Consider the following 13,670-nt stretch of genomic DNA (forward strand, 5'->3'; position numbering starts at 1 on the left):
ATCGACCAGCTGCCTCTTGCACACCCCTACTGGGGATTTGCCCGCAACCAAGGTACATGCCCTTGACCGGAATCGAACCCGGGATCTTTTAGTCCCCCAAGCAGACTCTCTATCCATTGAGCCAAACCGGTCTCGGCATCTTTTTTTTTTTTTTTTTTTTTTTAATAATATATTTTATTGATTTTGTACAGAGAAGAAGGGAGAGAGAGAGAGTCATCGATCAGCTGCCTCCTGCACACCCCCTACTGGGGATATGCCCGCAACCAAGGTACATGCCCTTGACCGGAATCAAACCCGGGACCCTTCTGTCCCCCAAGCAGACTCTCTATCCATTGAGCCAAACTGGTCTCGGCAAGAATAAGTATTCTTTTATGAATATATATCAGTTACTTTTTTTTTTTTTTTTAAGTAGGTTAAACAGAGACGTCTAATTGGAATACCTGAGTTAGTCATTAATCTGAATTATTGAGATTTTTGTTGTGTTTTGAACTTTTATTTTAAAAAATGTAAGTAAAATGGATACATAGATCTTAATTTTTAATAGAACTTATTTCTATTAAACAGCACCTGTGGAACCTTCTCAAGAGGAACAGTTGTTGTGTGAAGGTAATTTTCTATGATATGACTCTTGTACTATTTAATTTGAGAAAACAAGTTGTGTAATGGTGTGTAAAGCTAGATATTGTTTTGTAAATATATATTATATCTCAATTTCTTGTCTAGGTTCAAATTCAGCTGTTAGCATGGAACTTTCAGAACCTGTTGGTAAGAAAATTTCTGACCATATTAATACAGTAATAAGAAACTCTTTCACTCTCAAGATTTAAGGTGCAAATGTAAGTGTTATGATTATTATAATGTCTACATTTAAAACTGACATTGAGTCTTTGCTATGAAGATTTGGACATTAATACTGCTGTGATAAATTTAGTGTTGCAAATATAAAAAAAATTGAATGGAGGAATGTTAAAGTCAGTTTAAATAGTTGTATCTCTTCTATTTAGTTGGTGAAAATTTTTCCTCCTTTTTGTAACTTTATTACTCTTAAGGGTTTCATATTCGCAAGGTGATTAATAAACTTGAAGCCAAAGTTATTACTTGCAGAGGAAAAAGATCTTCTAAATTCTTCCACACTTTTCCTATGTTCTGATTTAAAATTTTCCCATCTTTCTTCTGTCTGGACATCTTAACACTGGAATAACAGGGCTGTTGAGAAAGTTAGATCTCCTGCTTACATGTTGTTTGTCCTAATGAAAATAAAACTTTGGTAAAATAGCAATTCTCATAATATCTTGAGTCAAGCTGTGATGTCAGGAGTGTGGCCAGCTTGAAAGCTATTATCCATTTCTGTTGTGAAAGAGATTTTCTTGCTTACGTGTCACTAGACATTAGGAAATGGAGCTAAATATGCAAAGTTCCATTTATTGAAAGTATCTATGTTTTAAAGTACCTGTATATGTTACAGATCTTCTGTAGAATACTGAATTAAAATGGCTTCTTTCAGTAGAAAATGGAGAGACAGAAATGTCCCCAGAAGAATCATGGGAGCACAAAGAAGAAATAAGTGAAGCAGAGCCAGGGGGTGGAGATGGAAAGCCCTCAGAAGAAAATGCCCAAGAAATGATGGAGGAGGAAGAGGAAATACCAAAACCTAAGTCTGTGGTTGCACCACCAGGTGCTCCTAAAAAAGAACATGTAAATGTGGTATTCATTGGGCATGTAGGTAAGTTACTCATAGCTATGATTGAGTACATAAAACAGAATATCTTTTTTTAAAATTATTATTTTTAAAAAAATATTTTATTGATTTCAGAGAGGAAGGGAGAGGGAAAGAAAAATAGCAACATCAATGATGTGGGAGAATCACTGATTGGCTGCCTCTTGCACGTCCCTTACTGAGGATCAAGCCCCAACCCAGGCATGTGACTTTGGCCGGAATCAAACCTGGGACCTTTCAGTCCAAAGGCTGACACTATCCTTGAGACAAACCAGCTAGGGCAAACAACATTTTTAAAATAACTTGTAGATGTTTTGTGAAACTGAACCGGGATTTGCTAGATTTAGCTGGCAGAAAGTTGTCGACAAACACTTTGTTCTCAAAGGGTGGACAGATGAACAGTTTTGTAATGGCATGGAAGCTGGAAGAAAAGAAGCCAGTATGTTTTTATATAATGTGTAAATTAGCCTTTGATGATAGCTGAGCATGTTATATCTTACTATCCTAGGGAATGTGCCTTTTCTATGTGTGAACTTAATTTTATTGTATTAACTTTACTATGTAGTTTAATGTTGTGGAATATGAGAATTAGTAATAGGTTGCTGATTTAGCAACCCCCAAAACCCCACCCATTTGATTTACTTAGATATTTAACCTATCTATCCTCAACATTCTGAGAAGAAAATAATATGTGTCCTTTTTTTCCTTCCATTTATCCCTGCCTTCCCCTGAATATGATGATACACCATTCTACTTTTTTAGTAGCAAGAACTCCTTTGAAATTTGTATAGGAATACCATTGTCTACTAAAAGTGAAAGGCAGACTACTTAAATGTAGTCACAGCTCTTGGCTATTTTTGCTGTCCTCTAAAGCTCCCTTGGGTTTTTTTGTTTTTTTCTTAAAGTAGGTTTTTTTTTGTTTTTGTTTTTTTAAATACATATTTTTATTGATTTCAGAAGTGAAGGGAGAGACAGAAACATCAATGATGAGAATCGATTGGCTACCTCCTGTACGCCCCCTACTGGGGATTGAGTCTACAACCTGGGCATGTGTTCTGACCAGGCATGTGACCTCCAGTTTCATAGGTAGATGCTCAAACACTGAGCCATGCTGGCAGGGCTCCCCTTAGGTAATTTATATTCATTTGCTGCCTGGCTCTTAGTTGAAGGTCAGGGAGTAAGCTGTTTAAAAATTGTTTCTTTTGTTCTTTATCAGTAAAGTAGTTGTAAATCATTATCAAGCTGTTAGGGGACTTAGTAGCTCCTTTTTCCAAGAGAAGAGGTAACTAACCAATAGTTTCCTACAGTTTCTGTTGCTTTTGCACAATTTAATTATATAGTATATGCTAAACCATATCTTCATAGTTCTGTTACGTGTATATATTGGTTGGCTTTTTAAAATATTTTTTATACCTATGCTTTGCATATTGTTGATGTTATTACTTTTAGATGCTGGCAAGTCAACCATTGGAGGACAAATAATGTAAGTATATTTTTTCTTATAGAGTTAACTCAATTGAATGAACTTTGGGAATTGTCAACATTCATAAAATACAAAGGAGATAAAACAGATCACCCCAAGTTAAGAAAAATTAATAATAACAGTATTATGAAATAAAATTTCTTAATGAAAAAAAAAAAAAGAAAAATTAATAATAAAATGACATTATCTGTAGAGAAGGCTGTAGTAATTTTTGCAATGTGATCATTAATATTTTCTGATGGATTATAAGCCATCGCTAAAATTCTCTCATTATCACTGTCAGACTCTCATGTAACATGAATTAAATATATTTCTGAAAATTGCCTTTTACATTTTTTATAAAAACTAATAAAGAACCAACTCTCACTTATAGGAAATTTTACTTTTCTTAAAAATAATAAAAACCTGGTCTTGAACCTGGTTCATGAAGAGAACTGGCTTTTCCTTATCATCAACTCCTTAAATTTAATTAAATTTAAGTTAGTCTGGCTAACATGCAAAGATAATTTTTTATCATAGTATATAAGCTATTAAGGTATGAAGACACTATGGTTGGCCTCCAGGAACATATTCTAGTATTGAAAAATCTTTTAAATTCACAGGTCCTAAATATTTAATTCCTCTTAGATTAGATCCATTTTTTAAAGCTGTCATCAGAGGATCTAGAGCACATGTGTCAAACATCAGAGGATCTAGAGCCAAATCCAGCCCGCCAGGCCTTGCAATGTGGCCCACACCGCGCTGTCATCACTGCACTCCACTGTCAGTTTATGACATTGTCAGTTTATGACTGTTCAGTAAACCATTCGGCCCGCGATTTAGGCTGGATTTTAGATTTTGGCCCCTTCTCTGATTGAGTTCGACACCCCTAATCTAGAGGGTATATCATTGTCTTGCCTTGTTAAGTAATCTTAATTGTTGATAATCTTGCCAATTCTCACTTTTGAAGCTTCCCCAACAGACTCTAAAACAAGTGTCCTCTTCTAAGGCTCTAAGGATAGATGTGTTTGGCCCATTTTATTATGTGTTTTAGAAGAATGTACGTTTTTTGCTTATGGGCTATACTTTTCATTGGTAATTCATTGGGATTCTATAATCAAATGGTTAGAAACATGCACTATAGATATACACTAAACATGCTCAGAGAATCCCATAGAGATGAAAGCCAGAACTGGAATTCCTAAGGAATTATTTTAAAATAACCTCACTTTGAGAAATAATATATTTAAAATATTAAATATTGAAGTGTATTAGTAAGATTTAATTGCCTAGACAACACTGTTGTAATCATTTTTATATAGCATTTTCATTTGCTTTTTAAAAAAAATTAATATATTTTATTGATTTTTTTTTTTTACAGAGAGGAAGGGAGAGGGATAGAGAGCTAGAAACACTGACCAGTTGCCTCCTACACACCCCCCACTGGGGATGTGCCTGCAACCAATGTACATGCCCTTGACCAGAATCAAACATGGTACCCTTCAGTCTGCAGACCGACACTCTATCCACTGAGCCAAACTGGTTTGGGCTACATTTGCTTTTTAAAAGAATCTTTTATTGCTTTGGCCAGTGTGGCTCAGTTGTTTGGGTGTCATCCCATGCAGCAAAGAGATTGCTGGTTTGATTCCTGGTCAGGGCACATGCCTGGGTTGTGGGCTGGATTCCTAGTAGGGTGCATACAAGAGGCAATTGATGTTGAGCTCTCACAAAGATGTTTCTTCTCCCTCTCTCTCTAAAAATAAACTATTATAAAATAAATAAATAAACTTTTATTCTGAATTAATTTCAGACTTTAAAGAAAGGTTGTAAAAACAATACACAGTTCCCATACACCTTCCACTTAGCCTGCCCTAATGGAAACATATAACTATAGTATATCATCATTAAGATATTAGAAAGCTAATATTGCTATAATACTATTAATTAAACTACAAATCTATTTGAATTACACCAGTTTTTGCAGTAATGTTTTTCTGTTCTAGAATTCTATTTTGTGTTTAATTATTTTGTCTCTTTTGTCCTCTTGAACTTGGCAACATTTTCTCAGTCTTGCCAACTTCATAATTTTAAAAAGTATATATTTTATTGACTTTTTACAGGGAAGAAGAGAGAAGGATAGAGAGTTAGAAACATCGATGAGAGAGAATCATTGATCAGCTGCCTCCTGCACACCCCCTACTGGGGAAGTGCCCGCAACTAAGGTACATGCCCTTGACCGGAATCAAACCCGGGACCTTTCAGTCCGCAGGCCGATGCTCTATCCACTGAGCCAAACGGGTTTTGGCCAAACTTCATAATTTGAAGATTGCTATTCAGTTATTTTATAGGATACTAGAGGCCTGGTGCATGAAATTTGTGCACTTGATGGGGGGAAGGGGAGGAAGAGTTCCTCAGCCTGGCCTGCGTCGTCTTGCAGACCAGGAGCCCTCGGGGAATGTCCGATGCAGGCCTAAGCCTTCAGTCAGACATCCTTAGTGCTGCCACAGAGGCCAGAGAGGCTCCTACTACTGATCCTGCGCTTGTCAGCCGTGAGCCCTGCTTAGGGCTTCTGGCTGAGCGGCACTCCCTCTGTGGGAGTGTGCTGACCACCAGAGGGCAGCTCCTGCATTAAGCATCTGCCCCCTGATGGTCAGTGCGTGCCATAGTTATGGGTTGTTCTGCCGTGCAATTGATTTGCATATTAGCCTTTTATTCTATAGGACTAGAGGCTTGATGGGCGAAAATTGTTCAAGAGTAGGCCTTCCTTCCCCCAGCTGCCAGCACCGGCTTCCTTCTGGCACCTAGAACCCGGGCTTCCCTTGCAGCCCCAGCTTTGTCAGGAAGGTTGTCCGGTCTAATTAGCATATTACTCTTTTATTATACTAGAGGCCTGATGCACAAAATTTGTGCAAGAGTAGGCCTTCCTTCCCCCAGCTGCCGGCACCAGCTATCCTCTGGCACCCAGGATTTCCCTCACAGCCCCAGCTTCATATGGAAGGTCATCTGGAAGGATGTCTGGTCTAATTAGCATATAATGCTTTTATTATTATAGATATTCTTCACTTGGGGTTAACTGATGTTTTTTACAGTCACACTGAGGTTGGGCATTTTGGGCAAGAATATCAAAGACATGTTGTGCTCTTCTTAGGGCATTCTGTTAGGGTAAAAAAAAGATATTAATATTCAGTATGTTTTATTTATTACTGGTGATGTTTGCTAAAAATTACTTAATTAAGGTGTTACCAGGATTTTCCACCATAAAGTTATGATTTTCCCTCTTTATTTTGTGGGAGATAATTTGAGACTATGCAAATAACTTTTCTACTGAAAGTTTCCTGATTCATGCATCCACCAGAAGTACCTTTACTTCATTATATTTAGAGTTGAAATTCCTTTTTAAGTGATTTAAATTTTTCCTGATTTCATTGAGTATCTTGTGTTTCTTTAAATGTTTTCAGGTATTTGACTGGAATGGTTGACAAAAGGACACTTGAGAAATATGAAAGAGAAGCTAAAGAGAAAAACAGAGAAACTTGGTATACTTTTATGATACTATAAATTACTTGTAAGGAAATGCTGCCCACTTAATGTTTTTGTAGTCTACTGAAATGGTGTAACAAAGAAGTTTCTTTCCCCTCACACTACATAGTAGATCATTTCCCAATGACTTCAAAACTTGCACAGAGAAAGTTTGGAAACATCCAATAATAAAAGGCTTGTTGAATATATTCTAATTGGGCCATTATCTAACCACTATAAAATTGCATTTAAAGTTACCAGGAATAGAATATGTTACAGTGGAATTTGGAGAGAAAGCAGGAAACAGCATAGTACTTAAGACATGATCATTGACTATGTAAATAAACAATTGAGAAAAATAATTGAAGGAATTATTTTTAATTTTTATTATTTTTTAAAATATATTTTATTTATTTATTTTTTAAATCAATCTTTATTGTTCATATTATTACAAAGGTTCCTCATTTCTTCCCCCCCTCCACCAGGTTCCCACCCCACCCTCTGCTGCCAGCGGACCACCCCCCCACCTTGTCCTCATCCATAGGTGCACAGTTTATGTTCAGTCTCTTCTCGCATCCACCACTCCCCTTTTCCCCTGAGAATTGTCAGTCCACTCCCCTCCCGTATCTCTGATTCTATTATAATCAACAGTTAATATTGTTCATCAGGTTTTTTAATTTCCTTGTTTGTTTGTTTTTAATTAATAAACTTATATTTTTAAGAATAAATTTTAAATCTAATAATTTTAAACCTTGTTTTTTCTGCCCTGGGAACTGAGAAGCAAACTTGTTTACATGTAAACTTGCCCTTAGGCTATCAAAAGGCATAGCCATTCAAATGTAAATGAACACATTTTATTGATTTTTTACAGAGAGGAAGGGAGAGGGATAGAGAGCTAGAAACTTCTGATGAGAGAGAAACATCAATCAGCTGCCTCCTGCACACCTACCCGCCTGGGATGTGCCCGCAACCAATGTACATGCCCTTGACCAGAATCGAACCTGGGACCTTTCAGTCTGCAGGCTGACGCTCTACCCACTGAGCCAAACCGGTTTTGACGATTGAAGGAATTATTGACAATGATTCCATTGAATAGTGAGAGAAAAGGTCAACATTTTTCAGTTTTCTAACCTTATCTATTTTATATTTTAAAAAGTTAAGCTTATCTGAATGGGGCATTGGTGTGTTTTTAGTTGTTATCTTGCTCTGTAAAGGGAAAAATCCTAATGAGTATATACTATGAAATACAGATAATGCCTACTATTATGGATGAATTGATCTTAAATAATTTTTACATGGCAAATAATATGGAAATAATTTTAGCAAGTAACTGTTGCTCCCAGGTGGCACGTTAACAGCCTTCATGTTAAAAAGACATCCTTAGACAGCCATTAATTGTATTACATTTTGTGACAGATTATTATAAAAATGAAATATAGAGGAACTTATTAATTTACTAGAGGCTCATGTGAGATTGAAATAGTGCAAAGAAGCACCCCGCATGGGGCCGGCCGCCACGTTGTGTCCACGGGTGGAGGCAGGTGCTCCTAGGTGTTGTGTGTCCGTTCTGTCCTGCCCCCAGCTCCAGCCTCCCTGTGGCTGCTGGGGCTAGGGGCGGCATGCATTCCTCTCCCTCCCATCTGCCTGCACAGCTCCTCCTGAGTGGTGACACCCAGCTAATTAGCATATTCCCTGTTTATATATATATAGACTAGAGGACTGATGTATGGAATCCATGCAAGGGGCTCGGCCCTCAAAGCAGCCTCAGCCCTCGCAGCCCTAGCTTGGTTTGGAAGATCGTCCAAAAGGTTGTTTGGCTGTCCAGTCTAATTAGTATATTACGCTTTTATTATTATAGATGGTGATATTAACATTGGTACTTAAAGTAGTCTTTCTGTGTGTGTTTCAGCTATTTTCATAAATAATGTTTGCTTCTAGAAGAAATGGTTGACTGTGGATATATGTGAAAGTTCCAAGTGTTTGAACCACATTAACATAAACTTTATTCTCTTAATTTTCAATTCTGTCTAGTTCTGTTATTGGTTTAAATGTTGTATGCTGGACATAAAGCTAGATGTCATCAATTACACCTTTAATGGTAGAAGAATATCTTAGGAAATTTTCTTGTTCTTATCAGTATTATTCTTATTTTAAAATTATTTCAGGTACTTGTCTTGGGCCTTAGACACAAATCAAGAAGAACGAGACAAGGGTAAAACAGTAGAAGTGGGTCGTGCCTATTTTGAAACAGAAAAAAAGCATTTCACGATTCTAGATGCCCCTGGCCATAAGAGTTTTGTCCCAAATATGATTGGTGGTGCTTCTCAAGCTGATTTGGCTGTATTGGTAAGAAAGACATTTCTAATTCACCTTCATATTTGTTAGCAACCCCACTTAAAATTTTTAAAAAATACATTTTTATTGATTTAAGAGAGGAAGGAAGAGGGGGAGAGAGATAGATATATCAATGATGAGAAAGAATCATTGATTGGCTGTCTCCTGCATGCGCCACACTGGGGAATAAAGCCCTCAACCCAGACATGTGCCATGACACTTAACCACTGAACCATGCCGGTTGGGTCCCACTTAAATTTTTGAGTTTATCTGTAAAAGCTGGAATTTAGGTTGTGGTGAACAGTAATATACATGGTTACAATTTTAACTTTTTTTTGCTGATTTGTGCAAGAAGTCTATAATTTAGTTTTCTTATGAAAATACTAGTGGCCTGGTGCATGAAATTTGTGCGTGGTGGGGAGGGGTGTTCTTCAGCTTGGCCTGCACACACTAATCTGGGACCCCTTGAGGGATGTCTGACTGCCAATTTAAATCTGATCCTTGGCAGTTGGCCATTCCTCTCATAATCTGGGACTGCTTGCCCCTAACTGGTCACCTGCCTGCTTGCCCCTAAGCACTCTGCCTGTCAGCCTTCTCACATCCAACTGCTTCCCCCCTTGCTGGCCTAATCGCCCCCAACTGCCCTCCACTCCTGGCCTGATCGTTAGAAAGCTTCTGATAAAACTGAAAGGAAAGACGTTTTATTGCTAAAAGGGTATACCTGAGTGTGAAGAATAAACTGTTTGACTTCTGGGAATAGGTAATCTCTGCCAGGAAAGGAGAGTTTGAAACTGGATTTGAAAAAGGAGGACAGACAAGAGAACATGCAATGTTGGCAAAGACAGCAGGTGTAAAACACTTAATTGTACTCATTAATAAGATGGATGATCCAACAGTGAATTGGAGCAATGAGAGGTAAGCTTACATACCTTACTGGTTTGTTATAGACTTGTTAGTGAAATAAAGGATGTTTTTGTTATATGTTTTTCTCCTGTGGTTTTTCTAAACCTCATTTTTAAAAATGAAACTAGAGTTCAACTGGTTTATATTAAAATTGGATTATTTATAAATGTTATAGATATGAAGAATGTAAAGAGAAACTAGTGCCATTTTTGAAAAAAGTTGGCTTCAATCCCAAAAAGGATATTCACTTTATGCCCTGCTCAGGACTGACTGGAGCAAATCTTAAAGAGCAATCAGATTTCTGTCCTTGGTACATGTAAGTAATCTTTTTTTCCTTTAAGAGTTTATGTCTTAATTAGTAATTTAAGAAAATAATGAATGTAACTTTGGCTTTAAAAATACCAGGAACTTTGCCCATTTCTAATTGGGTCTTTTTCTGATTGAGTTGTAAGAGTTCTTTGTGTATGGGTACAAGTCCCTTATCAAATATATGATGTGCAAATGTTTTCTCCCATTCTGTGGGAGATCTTTTCACCTTCTTGATGGTGTCCTTTGAAGCATAAAAGGTTTTTATTTTTTATTAAATTTTTTCTTTTGCTGAGTGTACATTTGGTGTCAGACATAGGAAAACTGCCTAATCCAGTTAGGAAGTGTTAGAACCCTAATATTGACATTTAGGTGTGCATTTCACTTTTGCCTACTTTTTTTTTTTTAATATATTTTTTTAATTAAATTATTGTTTTTGTACATATCCCCTCCCCCCCACTTTTGCCTACATTTTTAATAAGGTAAACTCTTGATTATTATATAGCTTTGTAAGTTTTCAAATTGGAAAGTGTCTTTGAATTTTGTTATTTCCCCAAGATTGTTCATTTATTCTGGGTTCTTTGAATTTCCATATAAACATTAGGATCAGCTTGACATTTTCTGCAAAAAAGGCACCTGGGATTTCAACAGGAAATGAATTTGTAGATAGTTTGGAGAGCATTGCCATCTTGACAGTATTTTATGTGTCCTATAAAGTGTAGCTTTAAAGGGGAAATTATTTTATAGAATCTTCCTTTCAAAACTGGAAAAGTCCATAAAATTTAAGAAAAAGAGTGCAGTCATTTATTACAGCATGTGGGCTATTTGCTATAAAATATTTTTCTAAATCTCATGTTTATGGGAAGGTTTTTCATATTATATTCAGCTACTTTGTTATTTTTAATTTTCTCAGGAATAAAATGAAACAAATTAAATAATAAATTGGATTAATGAGACGAGTACATGGGTGGAATGAAAACATAATCATTTTTTTGCATAAAGTTACAGACATGTAACAATATTTTGATATTTATATTGACTCTCTTTAATGGATATTGTTATGTTCTCAGTGGATTACCATTTATTCCATATCTGGATAATTTGCCAAACTTCAATAGATCAGTTGATGGACCAATCAGGCTGCCAATTGTGGATAAATACAAGGTACCCAAAATGTTCAAGAAATTGCGTTTTATGGGATATGAAATAATTGTTTTGTGTTTTGTTTTAAATTATGAAATCATTAACAACAACATAGATGTTTCTTTTTTAATGTCTGCATATTATTTTGTGGTATGGACGATAATTTATTCAACCAGCTTAAGTTATTTCATCTGTTTCCCAATGAGCAGATAATCTTTTATGTTTTTAATTATTTTAAAAAATGTATTTTGCCGGGACCGGTTTGTCTCAGTGGATAGAGTGTCGGCCTGCGGACTGAAGGGTCCCGGATTCGATTCTGGTCAAGGGCATGTACTTTGGTTGCGGGCACATCCCCAGTGGGGGGGGTGCAGGAGGCAGCTGGTCGATGTTTCTCTCTCATCGACGTTTCTAACTCTCTGTCCCTCTCAATTCCTCTCTGTGTAAAATCAATAAAATATGTTTAAAAAAAAAAGTATTTTATTGATTTTTTTACAGAGAAGAAGGGAGAGGGATAAAGAGTTAGAAACATCAATGAGAGAGAAACATCAATCAGCTGTCTCCTGCACACCTCCCACTCGGGATGTCAACCAAGGTACATGCCCTTGACCTGAATCGAACCTGGGACCTTTCAGTCTGCAGGCCGCTGCTCCATCCACTGAGCCAAACCAGTCAGGGCGAGCCAATCATCTTTTAGAGAGAAACTCATACAAGTGAAAGTGCTAGACTCAAAAGGATTTGCACATTAAAGTTTATGCATATTGACAAACAACCTTGCAGAATACTATGCTAATTTATATTGTTACCAGGAGTATATGAGTGCTAGTTTTACCACCTCACCTAACTGGATGTTCTACTTAAAAAAAAAAAAAAAAAAAAAGCATCATTATTTTTAACTGCAATGTCAGTGTAATGTTTTGCCTTTCCTCAAATACTTTATTGTTAAATCCTCACCCGAGGACTTGTTTTTATTTTTTTATTTTTTATTTTTTTTATTTTTTATTTATTTTTTTAATATATTTTATTGATTTATTTTTTTTTTTTGCCCCCCTCCCTCCCTCCCATACATACCCTCCCTCCCCAGAGTTTTATGTCCATTGGTTGTACTTATATGCATGTACACAAGTCCTTCGGTTGATCTATTATCTCCCCCAGATCTTCCTCCCCTCCCCACCGAGGACTTGTTTTTATTGATTTTAGAGAGAGGAACGGGTGGGGAGGGGGAGGGGGAGAGAGAGAGAGAGAGAGAGAGAGAGAGAGAGAGAAAGGAAGCATCACTGTGAGAGTGAAACATAGATTGGTTGCCTCCTCCTGGGGGATCATCCTGAAACCTGGGTTTGTGCCCTTGCCAGTTATTGAGCTCTTGATCTTTTGGTGTACAGGACTATGCTCCAACCAAGCCACATCAGCTAGAGCTCCATACAGGAGTTCTTGAACAAGTATTGCTTTTTCAGTTTTATAGATGAAGAAACAGACTCAGAGATTGCAAGACCCTGAACAAATAATTCAGATCTTCAAACAAAATTCTGTGCCATTTCCTGTACCATGCTTTCTTTTTAAAAGTTAGGCATACTTATATATTGGTACTATAGTTGTGCACATGCTTATGATGCAGGTATTATAGATTACTTTTTACCTATCTTGTATTTAAGATTAATTTTAAATATTATACCACTTGTTCTAATGATTTTTTTTTTTAATGAATAAGCCCTGCAAGATTTCATATGGGGTTTGTTGAACTGTTGTAGAGTGGTAATAAAAATCTGAAACTTGCCAAGACCGGTTTGGCTCAATGGATAGAGCGTCGGCTTGGGGACTGAAGGGACCCGGGTTCGATTACAGTCAAGGGCATGTACCTTGGTTGCGGGCATATCTCCAGTAGGGGGTGTGCAAGAGGCAGCTGATCCATGACTCTCTCTCACCGATGTTTCTAACTCTCTGTCTCTCTCCCTTCCTCTCTGTACAAAATCAATAAAATATATATTTTTTTAAAAATCTGAAACTTTTTTAATTTACAATTTCAACAGGATATGGGCACTGTGGTCCTGGGAAAGCTGGAATCAGGATCTATTAGTAAAGGCCAGCAGCTTGTGATGATGCCAAACAAGGTAAGAATTAGTAAAGATGTTCTTTCTCATTTAGCTTTTCTCTTGAAAATTTTAGCAAGAAGCCAGAATTTTTCAAAAGTTTAGGGATTTCCACAAAAATAAACTTAACTTTTAAAATTCAGGATTAAACTTATTAATGTCAGATATAAAACTTAAGAAAAAAATGTGGTGTTATTCATTG

General features: G+C 36.7%; 2 protein-coding genes across 5 annotated transcripts in view; one reads left to right on the forward strand and one right to left on the reverse strand.

The window, feature by feature from the left end:
- Positions 1-13,670, reverse strand: part of TNFRSF17 (TNF receptor superfamily member 17) — a 122,564-nt gene that overhangs the window by 86,872 nt on the left and 22,022 nt on the right. The window lies entirely within an intron of this gene.
- GSPT1 (G1 to S phase transition 1) overlaps positions 1-13,670 on the forward strand; it is a 44,261-nt gene that overhangs the window by 17,310 nt on the left and 13,281 nt on the right. For 2 of the 4 annotated variants that reach the window (XM_084881132.1, XM_084881130.1), the window contains exons 2-11: positions 565-606; positions 724-765; positions 1,505-1,723; positions 3,167-3,200; positions 6,638-6,715; positions 8,864-9,044; positions 9,793-9,947; positions 10,111-10,251; positions 11,312-11,405; positions 13,409-13,489. In XM_084881132.1, the coding sequence (XP_084737258.1) occupies positions 744-765; positions 1,505-1,723; positions 3,167-3,200; positions 6,638-6,715; positions 8,864-9,044; positions 9,793-9,947; positions 10,111-10,251; positions 11,312-11,405; positions 13,409-13,489 (1,005 nt within the window). In that variant the 5' untranslated portion in view covers positions 565-606; positions 724-743. The remainder of the gene's footprint in view (positions 1-564; positions 607-723; positions 766-1,504; positions 1,724-3,166; positions 3,201-6,637; positions 6,716-8,863; positions 9,045-9,792; positions 9,948-10,110; positions 10,252-11,311; positions 11,406-13,408; positions 13,490-13,670) is intronic. The other 2 variants (XM_084881133.1, XM_084881131.1) reach the window with 1 other exon arrangement.

Source organism: Pipistrellus hanaki, assembly GCF_964339955.1.
Source record: "Pipistrellus hanaki genome assembly, chromosome: 4".
Classification (NCBI taxonomy): Eukaryota; Metazoa; Chordata; class Mammalia; order Chiroptera; family Vespertilionidae; genus Pipistrellus; species Pipistrellus hanaki.